General features: G+C 31.5%; 3 protein-coding genes across 3 annotated transcripts; 1 reads left to right on the plus strand and 2 right to left on the minus strand.

Annotated features, from left to right (window-relative positions):
- Positions 1-679: 679 nt before the first annotated feature.
- Positions 680-1,481, minus strand: LOC130903733 (39S ribosomal protein L48, mitochondrial). Its single transcript, XM_057815983.1, has 3 exons — positions 1,286-1,481; positions 976-1,236; positions 680-918 (listed from the first exon to the last, which is right to left on the minus strand). Exons 1-3 carry the CDS (start codon positions 1,388-1,390, stop codon positions 748-750), a joined length of 537 nt encoding a protein of 178 aa, XP_057671966.1. The 5' UTR covers positions 1,391-1,481; the 3' UTR covers positions 680-747.
- A 200-nt stretch (positions 1,482-1,681) lies between these two features.
- LOC130903703 (ankyrin repeat and LEM domain-containing protein 2 homolog) lies at positions 1,682-9,085 on the plus strand. Its single transcript, XM_057815941.1, has 8 exons — positions 1,682-1,858; positions 1,913-2,377; positions 2,782-3,093; positions 3,187-3,342; positions 3,537-4,677; positions 5,730-5,907; positions 7,218-7,355; positions 7,652-9,085. Exons 2-8 carry the CDS (start codon positions 1,931-1,933, stop codon positions 7,824-7,826), a joined length of 2,547 nt encoding a protein of 848 aa, XP_057671924.1. The 5' UTR covers positions 1,682-1,858; positions 1,913-1,930; the 3' UTR covers positions 7,827-9,085.
- A 5,212-nt stretch (positions 9,086-14,297) lies between these two features.
- On the minus strand, positions 14,298-16,967 carry LOC130903696 (uncharacterized). Its single transcript, XM_057815929.1, has 4 exons — positions 16,872-16,967; positions 15,032-15,309; positions 14,769-14,950; positions 14,298-14,686 (listed from the first exon to the last, which is right to left on the minus strand). Exons 1-4 carry the CDS (start codon positions 16,965-16,967, stop codon positions 14,298-14,300), a joined length of 945 nt encoding a protein of 314 aa, XP_057671912.1.
- Positions 16,968-22,079: the final 5,112 nt, after the last annotated feature.

The following is a 22,079-nucleotide window of genomic DNA, read 5'->3' on the forward strand; positions in this document are numbered from 1 at the left end:
TTGTTTCCACTTAAGAGAGTTGCCTATATATAAATGGTTCAGGACATTATTTGTTTTGACAAGATTGGTGTCGCCTAGAGATTAAAATATTGGAAAAACATGAAATTTATTCCTCTTTAATGCTGTCTGAGGCTCTAAACAGGAAATTAACTTTAAAATAAATGGTTCCTGCTTGCTTGATTGTACACAAGATGCATTATCTATTCTTCCAAAATAAATTAAAACATCAACTTATCAAAAAATAGAATTACATAAAAGAAGTCACATTAAATAGATGATTTTATTAGAAACACCTGATAATTAGCATACATATCCATTTGTTTAATCATTTCTAGTATCTACAGTAGCACAGCTTTTTCTTTAAATAAACTATTGCAAAGATACATGGAGGACTAAAAAAAATGTACAAAATTTTGTAATTAAAAAGAACTAAATTGTTTGGAGAAGTATCTAAATATTTAAACCCTAGATCAAACACTCCTTTTGGGAATTTGGTTAACACTTGATCTAGTATGAAACTAAATTCATAAATATATCCAACAAACCATTTATGCCTGAGGTCTTCAAGGAGGAGAAGGTTACTCATTTTTATCACGGAATACAACCTATATGTGCAAAATTCAGTGATTGGAAAAGAGCTAAATCACATATTTCCAACTTGTAGAGTAAAACCACTATACATTTTTATCAATTTATTATTCACATTAATCCTAATATTTACATAAAACAAGATAGGTTAGTGATTTACTACTTTTTAGTTTTAGAAGGTCCTCCCATTTCTTCCAGTTCACTTTTAAGGGTATTGAGTTCAACATCAGGGACATACCTAACTTCTTCATCTGAATCCTCATGTGGTCTAATTTGTACCGTCACACCAGCTGGTAGACTTGCTTCTATTGCTCTTATAACTAGAGGAAGCTACAAATCATTTAATCATAAATTTGATAAAGGATGTTATTAAATTGATAATTTTACCTGTGTTGTTGAAATATCTGTCATTTGTACAATTCTTTCGTAGATTTTAAGATCGTATTGGTTGTGAATAATTTCACTTTTTGGTTTGAATGTTGTAATTTTCATTTTTTGTGCAGGAAGTGCCCAGCATTCTTCAACATTTATGTCCATATTTTTCAACATATTATGTAGAAACTTTTGATAATGTTCTAATACATCGAAATTATAACCTTTCAACTGAATATTGAGGGCGTCAAATAAAGGAATTTTAGATTTCATACCCTTAAACAAATAATTACTTATTACTTAACAAAAAAAGTGACTCTTTTACCTCTAAATAACTAGGTTCATAAATTCCTCCACTTTGACATCTTACATTATTATGTTTTATACAAGAAAACAATTTTTCTAAACGTAATTTTCGTAAACTTAACATATTATTTTCAAATGTTAATAATGAAGAAGTTAGGTTATATTGACTTAGGAAATATTTTATTCTGACAAATTAACTTTTAGGCCATTTCTCGCGTATAATCTATTTTAATTTTCAGGATATGTTATTTACGGATTAAGTCAGAATTTTTGAATTATACAATTACATTTGAATTTTTAATGATTTATAACATAATCTGTTCCAAGCTCAATAAATATTTGTAGCAACAATATTTGCTTGATAAGTTATACATCTACAAAACTCGAATGAAAATATCAAATGTTGACACCAGTTAACTCAATTGTCATTTATGGATGTAAATACAAGCACAGAATATACAAACGAGTACGTGTAGCCATTGGGCATGAAATTTATACAAAGTATATTAACTTACTTATTGACCTTATTTTTGTTTTAACCTTATATTTACTACTATGTGTTCCGTATGATGTTTAAGTAAATAAAGAAAAGGTATATTCATATAAAATTTTCATGGCAATAGATGACAAAATTACCTTATTTTAGATATAGTCTTAAACTTCAATGAGTGATAAAACATTGAGCAGTATGAAGGATGAGCCACAAACTAATACTATTTATTACGGTGTATATACTCCAAATGATAACAAGGATTACAATACGACCCCCAACGTATTTGAAGACAAAATTGAAGCTCTTAAAGTGGCTAAAAAGAACAAAAAATCTAGATTCAAAGCATTTCATTTTTATCATGAAGCTGTAGAATTTGCTTTAAATGGTTCTGAATTTCCAAATAATAACGCTTCTCTAAATACATCCTCAAATAATAAGACGACAGATTCTGCAAACAATGTTGGTGAAAAATCTAGTCCTTTTAAGGGTCCAAAACCACAAGAATTGGTAGAATTAAGGAAACATATTGAAAATGGCAATTTTAAAGTAGTTAAAGATACTATATGGCAGAATCCTAGGTATTTAGTTAGTAGTGGCGATACACCAGCTATATTGCAGGTTTGATTATTTACAATATATTTAATTACTTATTAATAGATGTGTGATTTGTCAAATGTATAGTAGGAAATTCTTATCATGATAAATATCAATAGAATGACTCGTTTTCTTTGCTTTCACATTGTTATATTCAATTCTCGATTATATTCGAGTGTGACAAATTATAGCAGCATAAAATACAAGGGGCTAAAGTAATTTGTCTCAAAACTTCTTCCAGAATCTCACTCATTAACTAAACATGGTCCTCTGGTAGTAAACTGAAAATAATCAATTTTCATGTTGAATATTTTAAATACCATAAACATAATTTCAGTGAGATTAATTTTTCATTCTAAAAGCAGTTTGCCACTTTTTGATTTTAATAATTTTTCCTTGTTAGATTATCTAACTGTTGTTTATTTCAGGAAGGTCCTCGTTACAATGCCTTGCATGTAGCAGCTAAGTCAAAAAATGCAGAAATAACCGAACTGATATTAAATACTATTTCAAATCCCGAATTTGTGAAATTGTTAAATGGTGATGATAATCAACTGAATGCTGAATATCGAACTGCTGTTTTACTTGATCTGTACCTAAACACTCCAAATAAAGGCCTTAATGAAACACCTCTACATTTTGCTTCAAAACATGGTGCAGTTGAAGTCGTTGAAATTTTAGTTTCATATCCCCAATGTGATAAAACTTTGAAAAATAAATTTCAGAAAACAGCAGCACAAGTAAGACATTGATATAAATGTTATCTATATTATTCAATACAAATTTTATCATCTGGATAGTGTTAATCTGAGTGGTTAATATTTATATTTCAGATTATATGTGAAAGGGTAGAGGGAGAAAATGTGTCGGCTGTTAAAAAGGCCATTGAAACACTATTACAGGAAAGCTATTATGTACCAGTGTTAAGAGCAGAAGATGAATGTATGCCACCTCTTATAGGAGAACCATTTTCACCTTCTAGTCCTCCAGTAAGTTAACAAACCCAAAATGTCATTGAGAATGTTTTATTAGTTGAATGTACATCAAGACTTTAACAATTACCTCCAAATATGCTATAAATTTTACTTACTTTACTCCATTAACTGGTATTTACTACTCATGATAATGTTAACTAGAAAAAATCTTTCAAAATACCCTGTTTTAATATTATTGATTGTTTTAGATGATTAACTCAGATCCTTTAAGTCCACGACTAGAAATCCATGCTTATGCAGGTCCTATGGATAAAAAAGAAGCACAGCATTTTAGAAAAGTATGGAAAACGCCTCCTCGAAGTTTAAACTGCTCTTTACCTGGTTCAAAATCGAAGGAGTTTAATATTGTATCTCTTAAATATAGAGATCCAAAGAAAGGTTTAGAAAGAATAGGAAAGCGATTGGCGAATACTTATAAAGTTAGTTGGAAAGAATATTGGCCGTTTTTAGACAGCTTCATTGATTTGAGTTCAGAGGAAGGTCTAAATTCGCTAGAAACTTATTTAACAGATAGAAATACATTATTGAACATTTCGTTATTTGAGGCAAAAAAAAGTTCAGATTTGAATGTCTCTGATTCGTTGAGTCCTATATCTAATTTATGTCAAGCATTTTCTTCTTGTCACATAAACGATTCGACCAGATCCCACAACTCCAGTGATGATCATATAAATGACAAAGACTCTATTAATTACATTGACAAGTCATGCCGTGTATTCGCTAATAGGATTTCCAATGACATTCTTTATATTTTATGTAGTGAAGACAATATTTTGCAAATTTTAGAAACTGAAATTAAACAATTAGAATTGTTGATGACGAGTTATATGGATGATACTAGATTTTCTATGATCAATTTCCAGAAGATCCACTCACGTCTCGGTATTCTAGTTGGACAAAAACTTTACAATAATCTAAAAGAAAACGTTCGTGTCTTTTTGAGCGAAAAATTAAGTACCATGTTGGACAGTTTAACGAAAAGTATTGATTGTTTTTCATCCGACGACGAAAGTCATAACTTGGACATTTCTGAAACGCGTAAACCGACGATTTATAAGCGGCAGTTAATTTGTCTTTTACATTTTATTCTCAATGTCTTAACGCAAAATTTTGATTGTAAACAAGGAACTGAAGATGCTGGCTGTGTAAAAGATTGGGATAAAGCGGAGCCTTGCACGTGCGTATACCATTCGAGAAAATCTAAAAGAAATAATAGCTTGTCTAGAAGTAATAGTTTTAAAAATGGATCGAAACTTTTTCAGACTTCAAGCATTGATTCTATACCTAGAAGATTGTCATTCAGTGAAACAGATGGAAATCCAGATTGTGGTATGTATCATTTTTTAATAAAAATATCTCCAAATGTGTTTATACTTATATTCCAGTCATTATAAGAGGTTGTCCTCGGAAAATCGACATACCCGGTATATTTCCACATAAAAACGTGTATTTTGGCATCCTGAAACTATTCTCAAAATAAACATATAATTGGATGGTCGCAAGTTTTAAAGTGAAAGGTGACAAAAATCAATTTTTTTCAACATTTTTTGCAAATACCTCGTTATCTATGGGTTTTAAGCTATTTCTATTTCTTATCAATAATATAGAGAATTTAATTCTTTACAACTTCTGTATTTAACATTTTTTTATTCCTTGAACGGTTTTCGAGATAGAGGGCGTAGAGCGCGCGGTCTGACAATTATTTGAGGTCAACTGGTAGTCCCGATCAAAAACTAATAATATTAGAGTTATAATTTGTTGTTAAATATATAAATATTATTTTTTATTAACTTTTAATCAATTCAATAACACTCATAATGTCTTTCGTTAATTGAAAAATTACTAAGGGATATACTTTAATTACATTGTAATTATATTCTCATGTACACCAATAGCATTTAAAGTAGAAAATAATTAAGTACATAAGTATCAATCATCTCCATTATGCACTATACGTCAAGTTAACAAAGTCGAATAAACTTATGCACATATCAAATATTCCACCAATAAGTGGAGCAGCTCACTAATATTTCAATCGCATTTATTATCAAATTCAAACTTGGTTAGGGCATGATTTAGAATCCTAGGATTGGGGCTGGACAATATATAACGAATTCCTGGAACCTATCGTAACTATTTCACTCAATACACTACAATAATATGTAACTACAAAAGTGACTGTGTCACATAATTTGGTTGCAGGAAAGCAGGGTACAGTCCTCTTTAGCTTGCGGCCAGTGTAATGGATAAGTTCGTCTCAATGCTATACCATATTAGACCGATATTAATGATGATAGAACCTTTTACCCAGAAATCAAGAATAACTTTCTTTACTTACTATACTTACACTTGTTTGAATAATCGTATATTTCATGTTATAGTTCTAAATGGCTTTAATGTAAGCAATCTTAAGAATTCAACTAAATCCAACTCTGATGATGAATCTGAAGATAAATTTTATACCCCACCATCTAGTCCCAGCTTCTTAAATAGTGATTCTGAATCTGAAGATGAATTTATGGATTCACAGTTACCAAAGCATGAAGTATTTTTAGAAGGGTGAGTAATCACTTTGTATTTTGATCGACATTATTACATTTATGTATTATGCAAAATTAGTTTTATTAAATCATATTATTACTGCTTACTTTATGCTTTTTCCTCAACATTTTATATTTCTTCAGAACAGTTGAAATATATGATGAATATTTAAACAATTGGGCTTTAGTTTACATTGCCAGACGACCATATTAACCAGATCTCTGAATATATAATTAACTCGAAAGTTGATATGGCTGTATCGAAGAAGAAAACTTGTTGAAGGATAATAGACTCTTTTGTGTCATTTCTTGTTCACACAGGAGTCAAAGCCAATACAAGGAGCACTAACGTTCTTTATTTGTTCAGTGCCATTCTGTGGGAGAATTGCTCTTCATCCTTGCTTCCTTATATGCCACTGCTACCTAATGAGATTAGGTCTAGCTGAAACTAACCATGGCAGATTTGCTAGGAAATAGGATGAAACTTCTTTCAAGTTAGGAAAGCATATGCAAAAATCCTTCGAACAAGAAATCTATAGGAAAAAAGATCTAATCTAAAATCCATTACAGTTACTGGAGCTTATTAGAACTTTGGAAGTGGAAGTCAAGCTGTAAATTTCAAAAATAGAACATAGATGGTTGCAGTGCAATGTAACTCCTAATTATCTATTTATCTGACTGTTCGAAAGGGAGTGGCGTCAAGCCTTACAATTGTCTCAATTGGAAACTCGCAACTGTAAAGGTGCGAAAGAGAGGTGAGACAAAGTATAGTGCTACAAATTCTTGGTACTTATATTCTGGTTTTACTGCTGAAATTCTGGTATATAGTTGGATACAAATATAAGAATCAGTAAAAAAGATATATTTATAACTTGTTAGAAAAGTATTATACAAAGGTGGTCAGGAATTATATATGATCTTTATATACATTTGAACTGAATAATAAGGGAGGTACAATCCTTAGAGTTAATTGAAAATAGTTTTCCTTCAAATATTTGCCACATAATTTTCTTCTATATAAATATAGGGTATTATTGTGTTATATTTTTTCAATTATATAATTTTCAATAATTCTAAAAATTTTTCTATTATAATTCTATAGATATCACCGCTTTAAATTTATTTAAAGTCACAAGTTATATGTGTATTGTAATGTAAGTGAAAATGTCAGCTAATAATTCTCACTTACCCTTTATTCATAGATGATAATATCAATTATTTTTATATCTTATAGTGACTTTGAACTTCCAAATGAAAACTTTTTGATAAAAAAATTTTTTATAATGTCAGCTATAGAAATAAATTAACATAATTCTGGACATCTTTCAGAGAAAATCCAACCAAATTAGACTGTGAAGTATTTAACGCTCTTTGTTATTCGGAGGTTAAATTAGATAATAAGAAATATCCAAATATTTATAAATGGTACCATACTATTAGTTTATATAGCCAAGAAGAACGAGATAGGTAAGTTTTTTCTTATATTTGTATTGTATTTTATTGGTATTTTATTAACGACTTTTAAAAACAACATTTACAAAAAAAATTGAATCTGGGAATTTATAAATTCAGTCTAATATAAATTTGATTTGTCCTTTGCAGATCTAAACATTCTAAACCTATAGCTACTGGAATCATTGAAAAATTTTTTTTCAATTATCTACTTGTAATTGATCTAATACCAAAATATATCCTCTTTACTACTCTCCTTTGTGGTAGCATTAAGAATTTATATTTTTGTGACTACTAATATCTATTTTTAGTTGGATAAGTGAGAAGGACCAAGAGAAAGCCAAAAAATTTTTTCCCAATACTTCTGTAAACGTAACTTTCAACATGGATTCTCCTCGTACGAGTACTCCCTCCAAATCCTGGTTTAGGATAACTGGTGCCAATTCTCCAAAATCGGCTCTCAAGTCTAGAAGTCTATTATTTTAGAAAGAAAACTCAACATTTTATTGACTGCTAATTGTTCAATCATTAAAGGTATCAAGTGATATAAAAACAGATTAAAATTTTGTTTATTTATTTAAAAAAATATATTAATGTCAATAGTAATTTTATAATTTTTGACTAGTAAGTTTTAAAAGTATATTAAGAAGTTATAGATCGGGAGCCAGCAACAGAATTACACGACCAATTTCCTCTTGAGCGATAATTAGTTGATACTTCGAAAGTTATTACATAGGAGTTAAGCGGAAGCATCAATTGGGTATGTAAATGCATCAGCAGTTTCCCTCAACTTACTGCTAGCCTCCCATCCCATCCACCGAGCCGCAGCTGACTTCATTATACTTTATATTGCATCTCACCAATTATCTTTCGAGAGGAAATAATCAACCAAATTTTCGCGTGGCTCCCGGACTATTAGAAAAATATTATTATGTGAATAAATGTTACTAGAATTTTGTTTTAATACATTGTTTATTGAAAAGATTAGAATTCTGTTACTTATCATTAAAAGTCTTACAATGTTACTTTTTTAAAAATTTTCTGAAACTCGCTGGTTAAAATACAGTATTTTTTGTCAAAACATACATGTACCCAAAATCAAATTGGAACTTTTTTGAAAAAAAAACCTGCAAGCACAATACAATTTACAAAGTAATTTAACTAATATGATTGCCACTAGAAGCGCTGGTTATTTCTTTGAGCACTTCAATGCTTCAATAAATAAATAATTACTCTGCAATACCCGTTTAATTGATACTGACTACAGATTTAAAATAGTTATGTCTCTCGAAAACTTAACCTTTTTTTAGCCAAAACTGAACTGCACTAGAGTGAAACGAGCATGAAACGGTAATCCGCTTTTTCTACTATACCAGCGCAAATAATTTTTCGATAATTAAGTGTTAAGACATAAATGAATAGAAACAATAATGCTTGTCATGAGAATTATTAACGAACTGTAGCCAGAGGTTTATAGAATATATTTTTACTTTTGTAAATAATTTCTTATTCACAAGTAGGTTTTTATCGTTCTGTATTTTTAGGATATTTGTTTTGTCATCAGTTCCAAATAGATAATGTTTGTTATATATATATATTTGAGACCAGCTGTAAAACTTTTATTCAACTTTCAGGTTGTGCCTAAAATAATTGTCAGTAGATAGGAAATTACAATGTATATTTTTTTATTTCTTTACTACTGTACTATTGCTAAATTATAATCAATAAAAAAGTGTTTTTGTAAACAGTTGTTTTTGTTTTAAATAATTTAAATATTTTCAACTAAAGTAGGCAGGAACTTTTACGATTAGTCCTAATATTTGATTTTCAAACTACAAATCTTCATGGACACCCAACAACCAAACCCGTCCGCTCATTATCGGTTAGTATCGGATTCTTATCGACAAATCCTCCCCCTCAGGGCTCTCACACTTTGCAATGGTATCCGCTCTCGCATTGCTTTATTGCAAAGACTGTCTTTCGTTATGGTCTAATTCATACTCTTTTTCTGTCTAGTCTTCATAAATTTACTTCCAGAATTCCTCTGATGCTAATAAGCATGATGACAATATTAAAACTTACACGTTTCAAAGTTTAGGTATATAGGTACTTGCGAAAATATCCATGGCCTTTAAGTTTTGTTTTGTTATGAAGTAGTCAGTTTCCCCAGATTTCGATAACAGGAATATGTCGGTGGGTCCATCGGCGGTACGTTCCATTTCACTTGCAACCTCTGGATGAGATTTATTCTCCAGCCTTCGACATTCCGTCATACTTGTCTTTACTCTCTTTACCTTACAGTTCTATATTAACTAGTCCTACTCCTTCGGCAGAAACAGTCCGTTAGGCACCGCATATAGCTATAGAAGTTTTTTTTTTCGGAAACGGTATGCTATACAGGATCTGGCTATGGATCAACCTCGGAAGGATTTTCCTCTTAGATGCATTGGGGTCGCCAATATTTGGCAAAATGCTCGCCAAAGTTGAAAGAGTAGGCACAACAATCGTGCCCTTGTACAATGAAGCATATTTGTCCCATTTTCCTTTAGTGTCTTAACAGTACAGTCTCCGTTTTTTCTGGCACTAGCTCCAGACGTTTACTTTTAAGCCAATCTCCTACGAATTGCAGTGCTGTGCTAGCTAAGCTCATTAGAAGTTGTTCTATTACAGCTGTTATTACTAAGGCGATGTCGTTTGCAAAGGCAATTAGGGTAGAAGATGTTCCACGCGCGGGAGATCTTGTACTACAGAAAACATTAATTTAGTGGAAAAAACGGGAGATGAAATCATGGGTCTTTTACTAGATCTAACATCCAAAAGAGGCACTGGAAAAGAAAGGAGAGCCCGAGCTAACAAAACAAAGGAAAGCATCAAAAAAGTGATGGTTACATTATTTTTGGACTGTGAGGGTATCCTTTTGATTGACTATAAGGATTCAAATACAACCGTGAACGCGACATATTGACTTATTAAGGAAGTTTCGTTAAGAAATTATCGAGACACAGCTGAGGTGTGCGCTTGCTTTATAACAATACTCCAGTTCATACTACTTCGCTTTCCAGGGCTACTGTATAGGAATGTGGCTTCACAGAGATAGAACACCCACATATATTCCTGATCTGACCCCGTCACACTATTTTTTGTTCGCAAAGCTGAAGGCCGAGTTAAGTGGACCGCATTACCTATTTGAGATGGCGTTCTAGTCTAACTAGTACTATGACAGCTTTTGATGCTCGAATACACCGTCGAAAACTGTTTGACGAGGTATTTTGGCGCTAAAAACTAGAAAGATTCTAAATTATTCTAAAAAATAGGTTTGGAAAATCTTATGATTGAGTATGGGTCCAATAAAAAAAGCGAATATTGAAAAAAATGTTTTTATTCTTTGCCTATATAACAACTGTTAAATTGAAAGCAAAACATCATTAGGGTCAATAGTAAGTCGCGTACAACAAAACAATGTCCAGTAACTGGCCCAGTTATAATAATTACTAAAACATATACATACATGAAATTACATTACAGTCAGACTTATAAATATATAAAATATACATAAAGGAGAAGGTAAATTTTTAAATTTTCATAGAATACTATGAACAAAACAAATAGAATAATTATGTACAAATAAAAATATAAAACGACACGGGAAAGGAGAAGAACTATAAAGATAAGAAAGAAAAGAAGAAGGCTAGGGATAAATAGAAATAGTTGCAAGAGAGAAGAAAATAAGAAGTTAGCATAGTTTTGACATGGAAGCTAAAGTACAAACGAATAATTATTATTATTGATTCCAGGAGGATAAAAAGTGGAGAGGATAAAAAGAATAACTGAAATCAAAAGAAATGATTGGATGTGCTGTCAAGAAAGTATACAGCTATTAATTAAATCAATTAATTATCAAAAAGTAGAAAAAACAATAAAAAAACAGTTGTAAAGTTGAAATGAAAAAGAATACAAGCAGAATATTAAATGCGAAAAAATTATTAAGTAAAGTGTTTGTTGAAAAATGTGAAGAACAAATTAATAGTGTAGCCAAAATGGTAATGATAGATCTATATCAGTATATCAGTGCGAATAGGAATTTTTTTGAATTCTCTGATCAGTATTTATAGAGAAAAAATTATTGAAAATTCGAAAATTTTGTAGGTAGTATAAACATTTCAGTAAGACTGCCATATTACGTGACGACATAGGTATAAAATAAACACTGTACATATGATACAAAGTAAATACGACAGTAATTCTAAAATAAGCGTTATTATTAAACTTTGATTAATCTGAAAAATGGTGCCAGGATATAAAAATACCTCGATTAAAACCCCTGATAAAGTTTTTTTTATGAATATAGAATATACAAGCCAAGAATATACAACAAAAATGGTTTGAAAGTTAAGTTTATCATGCTTTTAATTTTTAAACGTGATTTTGTAATGATGTAAAAACTTAACTGTAAAAGGTTTATTCACTTTATTCTTATATATAGAAAAATATTTTATTTATACGTAACTAATAAATAAAAACTGTATTATAATAGCACACGCTATGTTGCCGGCAACGATAACCTCGTGATCATCAAGCAGACAACTGCCTAATTTTTTTATCAAACCTATGACGTCACAACTGAAAACCAATGAGAATCTTTTTCTTATGTAGTTAAAAATTTGAAATTTTTGGATCATATTAAGAACTTGTAAAACAAATAAAGAAATAAATACTTTTCAAAAAATGCAAGTAATTAATAGTGATAGCTTGGAATTAAGCTGAACTAAAAAAATTAAATGAAAACAAGAAATCAATAGAATATTAAAGTACCTACATATAGCTGGAAATGAAGTTAGTTAAAAGTGAAAATAATATAAAAGTAATTATGTCAAAAAAGATAAAAATGAATAAAAATAAATTTAGAGTAAATTTTATTAATAGGTAAGAATGAAAACAGTAGAGAAGGAATAATTGAAAAGTGAAAGAATAAGCAGATTTGAGAGTGAAATTCGTAGTAATTCTAAAATAGATAATGTCAAAATTAGCAAAAATCAAAAGAACTAGCTTGGTAAGATTATAGTTATCAATATAAATAGTTAGAACCAGTGAAGTGCGAAAGTAAAGCTATTAACATAAAATAAAGTATAATGTTGAATAATATCAAACAAACTTGTAATAAGTATTATTAATAAGTAAGTACATGTGTCAAAATTACGTAGAAGAAATAAAGTATACGTTATTAATGAAACATTAAGAATAATAACGGAACAAAAAAATTGTTATATTAGGCCTCGGTCTCCTATTGAATGCTATTTGCGGCGTCCGACTTGAGCGTAAACGTTCCGATGGATATAGTTGCTCTATGGTATCGATATTTGAACGCCAGAAACAGCGTCAGAGTTCAATAAATCTCATACGCGAACAACGACGTCTCGTTCACAACCGTAGTCGACAAACAGTGTTAGGCAAGGCGCAAATTGGGACACGCATAGCATGTGTGAGGTACTATGACACATGTCGTACATGCTACACGTGCTGCTTGGTTATCCGCATATTGAGACACGGGTTTTCAAATTGTAAACGGTGGGGTTTGGATTTGATTGGTAGTTCGCGATCAAAAAAAGTCTTGACATTTTCGACATTCGAACAAAATAATTGTTGTTATTGAACTTAAGTTCTTAATCAGAATCGGATGGTGCTGAGGAGGAAATGTTGTTTTATTCCTTGCTAGTCACTCACACGTGTGACACAGCAAACTCACACGTCCTATATGTGTCCCAATTTGCACCTTGCCTTAGCGAGAAGTCGTATAAAATGGATATCAATTCGACACATTTTGCGGCGATAATAGAACTTGAAAAGGAGGTAAAAGACAATCGCATACGAAGAAAAATCGGAGCCAGAAGGCATCCATTATTCATGAAAATGAAGAAAGAAGGATGTTTATATATATTAAATCAATTAAATGCAATAAAAAAGGCGTCTTAACCTCATATCACCTTTGATGTATCTTCGGGCTAACCAATGATAGTTGACCATATTCTTTGTATTAAAACTACTTTGTAAAAAACTATTTATTATGCAAGAACATAACGAATTACTTGGTTTCAATAATCAGACTACCTTACTCGACGAATGCCAAACTATTAAACTATTAAGAACCTCGTATCTGTTTACAAACCGCTTTAAATACCAAAATCCTATTATATTTATGGTCACAATCACATCAATATAAAATAAATGTGAGTTGAGTCGTTAATTAAACTTCAAGTGTCTAAGGGACACTTGGAATCACTTAACTATGTTGTTGGTTCCCATTAGGAGCGGTCAGTGTACAATAAATCTTAACGAATACAATTATAAATTGAAGTTAGGTAGGTAAAATTATGATTCTTTAGAGTCACATTAATATAAGACAAAAATTAGGTAATCCGAGACTTAATGGAGTTAATGGAGAGTAAAACAGGGAACGCTTTATATCAGTAACTTAACTAGATGATTAATGGTTTCCAATACAAGAGGTTGTATCTCTGCCTGCCTGTCTGACACTTTTATTACATAATGCACTATAAAATTGGACTGCTTCAATCCACTTTTTGTTTATCGAATTTTGACATTTTATCCTAATTCAGCGCGACGCGGTGCAAAGAGTTTGAATGGCGCCAACGTCAGCATGTGAAAGAGACCACAACAGTACATTTCTATTGTAAGTATTGTGACGCAGCGTACGGCGTGACGCTGTACGCGGCCGACGGCGTTTATAGGAGACCAAAGCCTTACCCAGGCGTTGATTATTTATACCAGCTATATAATATATGGCAAAATAACCTCAATAATAATGTAATGTTAATTTATACACTATTATATTGTTACCAAATAAATGGTTAAATAGATAAATGCAAGTAACGTGGAAAATAAATACATTTGGTCGAAGATATTAAAATCTACCTTCTTATTTCAACATATTGAAAACAATCATTGTCTAAACGGCGTAGGCCTGATGTTATACCTGTAAGTTGATTCAGCACCAATTGGACTATAATGCTCGTACTTTTGATTATCTCTGATTGCATTCAATCGAGACTGTTTGTAGTATTGTAATTGGAGAGAAGACGGTATGTAGGAATCCAATAAACTCTTCGGTTCTCTTCTAATGAACGGTGTTTCATTTGCTTTCAAGTTGTACATGCTCTTACCGGTTTCAAATGTTTTTGGATTTTCTGAATAAGTGTTGTATTCTGGTTGAGGTGATTGGTATGCTTGTTGCTGGTTGTTGGTATAAACGACGTTTTCTTGGTTTTGAGTTTGCTCGGTAATTTGATTTGGAACATAGGTAGGAATGTACATTATATACTGCAATCCGCCTAAAAAAATACAGATACAGATTGAAAATAGAGATAATTTAGTCTCACAATTTCAACTTGACATATTGAAAGATGTTTATACCTTTTGGATCTACGATAGCTTGTATGGAAGTGCTCGGCTCTTGATACTGTTGCAAATAATAAAATTGTTGAGTATCGTAGTTTTGCTGACCTGCTCCTTGATCGATAGTATTATCTGCTACGTACGCTACGCTATCGTACTTCAAATCCTGACTCTGCTCTTGAGGTACATAATAAGCTTGTGTATGTGACGGTGTTTTTTGAGCCGCTTCCTTTGAAGGTCCTGTATAGACTGGTGAAGTGTAACGAGTTCCCGAAACATATTGAGGTCCAATTGAATATTGGATTTGAGTTGGATAAGTACTATCTCCTTGGGCGTACGTTATTTTTGGTTGTTTCTGGGCGTAATTTGCAGTTGTTTTAACAGGAACAAAACCAAATTGTGTCGGTGATTTAACAGGTATTTTCGGTAATGGCGGTGGAGAGAGTTCGGATTTAGTAGTGATGTATCCTCTTTCGACGTCCTCTAAAGTAGTCTTCTTTTCCTTTCGCGCTGCTGAGACGCATAGGAGGAGAGGAATGAAGCAAAGTATTATTTGTTTCTGGAATAAAGAAAAAAATAATGCAACAAAAGTTAATAACAAACATCTGGAGTCTGTAAGCAACAAACTTCTATGGATGTTTCTTCAACAAAACGGCTACGATAGGGGTACCTACCACAACTCTTGAAAATACTCAGATCTAGTTAGAGTTTAGAGAAGGTGATATAAAGATATAGGTGCAGAAAACAATACGTTTGAAGGAAACCAAGTCATACTTGCAAAAGTTGAAAACCATATTTAGAAACTTGTCTAGTCGTGGAAAAATGACTACCTGGTATTGAAGAACGATTACTTTACATGTTTTGTAACGTTAATAAGAAGTATTGGAGGAACGGTAACCACTTTTAAATTTAATATAAAAACGTCCCTACGTTACAATACCGACAATATTCATTTTCTCTCTCGTTCGAGACACTTTATCTGTACTGCGCGTGCTTTATGCGCGCAAAAGATGCTCAGAACTAACTGAAGCACTTGGAAGACAGAGAGAACGATTCACTTATAGGAACTGTCCATATACAAGTATAACATATATGTATAGAAGCTAATTTCAGTGCTATATAGTGACACGTGGTTTTCGCCAATAGTTTCTAATAATTTTTTTCTTTTAATAGTCATCAAGTGGAAAGATAATTATTATTTAAAATCGTCGCGGTTCGAACTTTATTTGACACTGCTTTAATTACATCTCTCTGTCAAGTGTATGTATCTAAACGTGTAATTACAATCAAGTGTTGTTACATTTTCTAATAAATTGTTGCCTGGATGTCTATTCGAATAAAATACGTCATTCGTTTGGTGATTCTTTTAATGTTGTATGTAACAAACTCGTAATTTAGTTACACGCAATGTATTTACATCGCCTTAAGTGACGAAACTACTCTATGAAGACACATGGGAAAGAAAAAATCTGTTACATAGTTATACAGCTCGTGAATTTTTGTTATGCTATAGTTTACTATATGTCTATTGTTTTTTGTATCGATCATTATTATTTATCAGTATTATTTATTTAATTTCTTGTTTTTAGTCTGCTTTTTAACTGAATAATAAAAAATATCCCTACAAAAATACATTTTTAGCTTGAGTATTTAGATGAAAACTTTATTGAAACTTCGAAAAGATCGATTCATTAAAGTATCGATTCTTTCGATACCAAAGTATCGATACTTTGTAAGTATCGCATAACCTTAGACAGAGAGAAAAGTTTTTGGGAGTCCGTTAGCATCAAAACTTTAGAAAATGATGATTTTAAAACTTATCAAAATGAACATTCTTTATAGATGTTGAAATTTCCTATAAACTATCTTCTGTATCGATTGAATAGCTTTGAAATTGTTGAATTACCAAGCGTATGTTAGTATTGACAAATCTATGCTTATATATGTTTCATACAGATATAAAGTATACATATATACAAGAATACAGGGTTATTCTAAATGATGGACCCATTTTTAAAAATTCATATTCGTTAAAGTACAAATGCTACATTAATAATTTTTATACCAATGAAAAGGGGAAGAAAAATCCACATACAACATTGTAACACGAAAGAGACTCACCGAAGATAAATGTGTTGTGTGCCTTATGACGTACAAAGGTTTATGGACCATTCTTTTTGCGGAAACAACTGTGACTGGAATAACGTACCTACACATGTTGGATCAATGGTTATTCCCCCAAATTATGGAAGATTCTCAGAACTTCATTTTGAATGAATCCCTTCCTCAGCGCTGGATTGGTCGCAAGGGAAATGAAGACCTGTCTCAAAACTTCTGGTCACCGAGATCTCCTGATCTCACCCCATGTGACTATTTATTATGGGGTTATGTTAAGTAAGCTGTTTTCGTCCCGCCTTTACAAACAACTCTGAACGATATGCTCAACCGTATCACTGCTGCCGTGCACTCAGTAACAGCAGATACACTTGCAGATACAAATGTTTGTCGTGCAGCAGCTGGAGGCCACATTGAACACTTGTGATAAATTAAAAAAAAAATTGAAACTTCCTCTTTTCATTGGTATAAAAATTATTGTATTGTAGTATTTGTACTTTAATAAATACGAATTTTTAAAAATGGGTCCATCATTTAAAATAACCCTGTATATATAGAACTGTGTGTAGTATTAAGTGGTGTCTGTGCCTGTTGCAATTTACTGTGAAATATGAGGATTATCTTCACCACTTACATACATTCAACATTAAGTTTCATGCTTTCCGATACCTTAGAACATCCACCATTTGGAATGATGTGTTTCTCTAATTTCTATAACTTCGGGTTTTTTCAAAAAATGAAAGTTAGAAACAAAGTGCTTCATTCCTTTTCGAAATCTTCACCCTTTTTACGCTGAAACGAATTCTAAAAACAATATCTGTAGCTGATATCATGAAAACATGGTTTTGGAAGTCTTCAACAGCTTCTTGAGGAGATTAAAATCGCTGTCCGCGTTTTGTTTGACAGTGAGAAACAAAAGACTCACTAGGCAATACATTGGGTGAATAAGGGCAGTGAGACAATAATTCGATGTTTTTCCTTCAAATATTCAGTTGTGTAACGTGTTATAAGAGATCTGGCGTTGTGGTGTTGGAGAATGATGCGACGTTTTCAATTCGAAGTATTAATATATAATATGTTCTATAACGAATCAATAAAAGCGTTAGAGTTACTTCTAACGAAAAACATATTTTACGCACTGGTGCGTGAAGAAAACTACCATTTTCTTACGTATTTTGATAAAATTTTCCCTAGTAGAAAAAATATTGTATGCAATTCGTGTGTAAAGGCCTTTTTTCGACTCATGTGATGTCGCATTCGACTTTACACATTTGTTACATAAATAAACTATTTGTTCACTTCGTATGAATAAAAAATGAGCAATTGTCACAAATGAAGTATTAAAAGACCTTTCAAATGAGTTAATATACGATCCATGCTATTTCAAATTGATTAAAAATTATGAGATCATGTTATTTAAAACATTAGGATTTGAAATTAAAAATCGGTATATTTCAAAATTTCAATAATTATTTGTGAAATGTGTTCTATAATTTAGCTACGTTCTGTATAAACTTTGTTCTACGATATTTATCCTAAACGGACTAAACAAATACCAAGGATACGATACTAGAAACAAGTACTGAAATCTCTTTCAACTGAATCGCCCAAATTGAATTAATACGTGGTTTTCTGTATTAAAATTTGATGTGCCGACGTTTATTGAATGTTATAATCATTTTAATATTAAAATTCTCTTCTATTGCCTTTCTAAATTCTTCCTTTTCACCGATATTATGCAAATAACAACTTTAGAATCACACACTAGAGAAATTTTCATCCAACAATGTAGGTATAAATAATGTAATCAACAACTGTAACATAATGCAATAACGATACGGTAATAAAAAAAAACAAGTTCAAAATGGTATCAGGTGTGTCTCGATCATTTATTTATCTCTACCAGTCCATCTACTCATTATGTTACACTTTCACTAGTGCAGACGACAAAAATATACAACTGGTTTTAGTTTCTTCATATATGATGAACGTTTTTTAATTTTTATCGCTACATAGAAAGGATTTCGCAATATTTAGGTGATGAATTTTATTATCACGTAGCAACAACTTGTATTCACCTTAAATTTTCTGCTTATCGCTTTTATTAGAAAGCCTCCTTGAAATTTTTCTAAGCATTAGATATCGTTCACCATATTTTGCTAGCGTCTACACAGAAGAATTATATGCAATCCTCCAAGCCTTCACATCAATAAACTCCATTAGACAAATATATCCAGTACACCCTATAATTCAGAATATTTATGACTCTATTGACCGTCTTGCAAGCTCTGATGTTAACATTACTTTAATCTGGATACCGTCTCACACTGGCATACATGGGAATAAACTTGCAGATCAAGCTGCGACTCGACACCAATCCATAATGATGTCATAGATAGCATAAGACGTTCCATACGCGACTGATGGGTAAACCAAGCTACAGCACTAAGCTACGTGTAATTCAACGGTCCATCGACTTCAGAAATCTAGCTCCTATGAGTCGTAGAGACTCAGTTGTTGTACGCAGACTACGCATGGGGCATACTTGACTGACTTACTGAGATTTAATGGCCGCTTATGAATCCTCCACTGCAAAATACCACTGAGAGTCAACCACATACTAGTAAGTTGTACACAATACTCCAATAAGCGCCGTAGCTAGGAAACTCGTTCCAAGAAAGTTTAAATAACGTGAAACAGCTACCACGCCTGATCCAATATTTAATGACATTGGTCCATTTGATAAAATATAAATTCTTGATGTATGTAATTCAAACAGTTTGTTAATGTTAATGTTAAAGTGTCGATATAGCTAATAATCACTGAAGATTTTTTGAAAGTTGTTTATATTTGAGCCACAAATATCACCAATTTATATTATTTTAAACACAAAAACACCTACATATTTGCCCTATCACATCAGATTTTTTTAAGAGAAGGAAAAAGCATTTTTTTCAAAATTTAAAGAAAAAATCAATAATTATATTAAAAAAACATATGCTTGAACATTTACAAAGAATACATTGAGTCTAAACAATGTTACAGGACTATTTAGAGTGACATCTTTTACGTCTGGGTGTAGTTTTTTTGTTAGTAATTTCAGTAATATCACGTGTCAGTGACCAGCAGTAATCAGCCATCATATTCACATTCCATGGACCTCGGTACCTTGTCTCCATAGTTTTTATGTCCTGATGCAACCTTTCTCCCTGCTCTTCACTGTAATCACCAAGATTATCAGGAAAAAAGTCCACATGTGAATCTAGAAAGTGGAGTTTTACGCTCATATTGCACCCCAAATTTTGATACTCATTCAATAAGTTTGCAACCTTATTTTTATAGTCGGGATGTTTATTATTTCCTAGAAAATTGTTGACAACATCTTTGAACGCCAGCCAAGCATCTGATTCAGTGTTATTCATTGTGGCATCAAATTTTTCATCAGCAATCAAAGATTAGATTTGCGGTTCATCGAACACTCCTTCTTTAATTTTTGCTTCAGATAATCTTGGAAATTTTTTACACAGGTTTTCAACACTAGTATTGTTTTTATCCAATGCTTTAACGGACTGTTTCATCATACCGAGTTTGATATGAAGCGGAGGTAGTAAAATTTTTTCAGGGCTAAATAAATTTTTTGTATATTGTTTTTTGTTCCTACTTTGAGATTTTGTTTTTGCTTTAAAGTCATAAAGTTTTCACAAATATAACAAAATGTATCCGCATTATTATGACCTTTCTTGAAGACATTCTGTTGTTTTAACAGTTTTTCAACAACAAATCATTCATAAAATTTATTGAACGAATGGATGTGTCGTTGCAACTAATATATTTTCTCACGAGAGGCTGCACGATTCGAGAAAAGAGCGCCAAAATATAAAATTTAATTTATTTTAATCAAATTTAAAATAGCCAATGTCTCAACTTTTTTAAGAACCTGATGTGATACGATAAAATGAGGTATAATTTCGTGATCAGCACTACCAAATTAATAGGAAACAATAATCAGAACTTGAACAAGGAAAATAATGTCGGCCGGTGTAATTGTATCATAACTGTACCATTTGTCTATGATCTTTGTTGTCGAGACACGTTGATTAAAATGAAAAAAAATTATGTTATAATAGAAATCTTTAGGAGTTATTTTAAGTTAATGCTTTCTTATAGAGATGGCGCTTGATTTGTAGAAATAGTAGTTTAATGTTCTATGTACATAGTTTTGTTTTTGTAGTTGATTATTATTGAGAAAAGTAAGGTTAAGTTAATATATGGTTTTACCGGGTTTTTAGCACATGGTTGGTTTTAAAAGGGATAAGTCATAGATGATGTATATATATGAAGATGTAAATAAAATGTATATAAAGACCTAGATTGATTTTAATCAACACTGCTGTGTAACAAATAACAACAAATTATACTAGGAAACATCAAATTTATTATATTTGAAAGGCAATACATTTTTTCCTGAATTCTGAATTCTTAATCTCCTCTAAATAAATTTTAAAACACTCCTATAAATAGTACGGTAGGAGGTGGCTTATTTTTTTAGTAATCCCTAATCACGAAACGGACCGTCAGCCTCAATAACATCGGTGGGTGTGCGAATGGGAGGCGGCGGTAATTGTTATAAAAAGTTTTATAAGTTAAAATTATTATCACACAATATTTATGTTAATTACACACAAAAAACAACCGGCAGTCGGGGGATGATGCTTCAGTCAAGTGCATTGTCTTGATAAAAAAATTTGAATTTCAAGTTAGTTATCTTACACCTAATTTTTATGCATGATTTCAGACGTACTCGTACACAGTGTGAAATTCATAATACTGAGGCATCACTTATAAACAAAGAATCGAGTGGCTCTGTCTACATTTTTTGTCAAAAGACAGCATAAATACTTTTATTTTTATTGTCAATGGAATCACGGAGAAATGAAGTGATACTGTATTATCAAATATATAAAGTGAATTTAATTAATACACAGACTTTGGAAAAAAAAACAAAAACTGAAATGACCGAACGTCATCAGAGACTCAAAATCTAGCGTTTGATGTATGTAGCTTCATTTCTCATAATATTACTGAAAAAAGAAAATAAAGCGGGTGATATTTCAGTCTACCATATGCAAAATCCTTCCTGATAATTCTTTCGATTTTATTTTTTGCGCTGCTCCAATTTGTTGGGTCCGTTCCTCATGTTGTGCTCATAATTTT

The sequence above is a fragment of the Diorhabda carinulata genome, chromosome 2 (assembly GCF_026250575.1).
Source record: "Diorhabda carinulata isolate Delta chromosome 2, icDioCari1.1, whole genome shotgun sequence".
NCBI lineage: Eukaryota > Metazoa > Arthropoda > Insecta > Coleoptera > Chrysomelidae > Diorhabda > Diorhabda carinulata.

What these genes read in the sequence shown, in the direction of transcription:
- LOC130903696 (XM_057815929.1), bottom strand. Translation starts at nt 16,967, where the DNA reads ATGTGTAGGTACGTTATTCCAGTCACAGTTGTTTCCGCAAAAAGAATG. An exon ending in ACACAACACATTTATCTTCG is followed by an intron (nt 15,310 to 16,871) that starts GTGAGTCTCTTT and finishes TCTTTATTCCAG; the next exon opens with AAACAAATAATACTTTGCTT. An exon ending in CAATATTCAATTGGACCTCA is followed by an intron (nt 14,951 to 15,031) that starts ATATGTTTCGGG and finishes ACCGTCACATAC; the next exon opens with ACAAGCTTATTATGTACCTC.
- LOC130903733 (XM_057815983.1), bottom strand. Translation starts at nt 1,390, where the DNA reads ATGTTAAGTTTACGAAAATTACGTTTAGAAAAATTGTTTTCTTGTATA. An exon ending in ATGAACCTAGTTATTTAGAG is followed by an intron (nt 1,237 to 1,285) that starts GTAAAAGAGTCA and finishes TATTTGTTTAAG; the next exon opens with GGTATGAAATCTAAAATTCC. An exon ending in CAGATATTTCAACAACACAG is followed by an intron (nt 919 to 975) that starts GTAAAATTATCA and finishes AATGATTTGTAG; the next exon opens with CTTCCTCTAGTTATAAGAGC.
- LOC130903703 (XM_057815941.1), top strand. Translation starts at nt 1,931, where the DNA reads ATGAGTGATAAAACATTGAGCAGTATGAAGGATGAGCCACAAACTAAT. An exon ending in TTCAGAAAACAGCAGCACAA is followed by an intron (nt 3,094 to 3,186) that starts GTAAGACATTGA and finishes TTTATATTTCAG; the next exon opens with ATTATATGTGAAAGGGTAGA. An exon ending in AGCCAAGAAGAACGAGATAG is followed by an intron (nt 7,356 to 7,651) that starts GTAAGTTTTTTC and finishes ATCTATTTTTAG; the next exon opens with TTGGATAAGTGAGAAGGACC.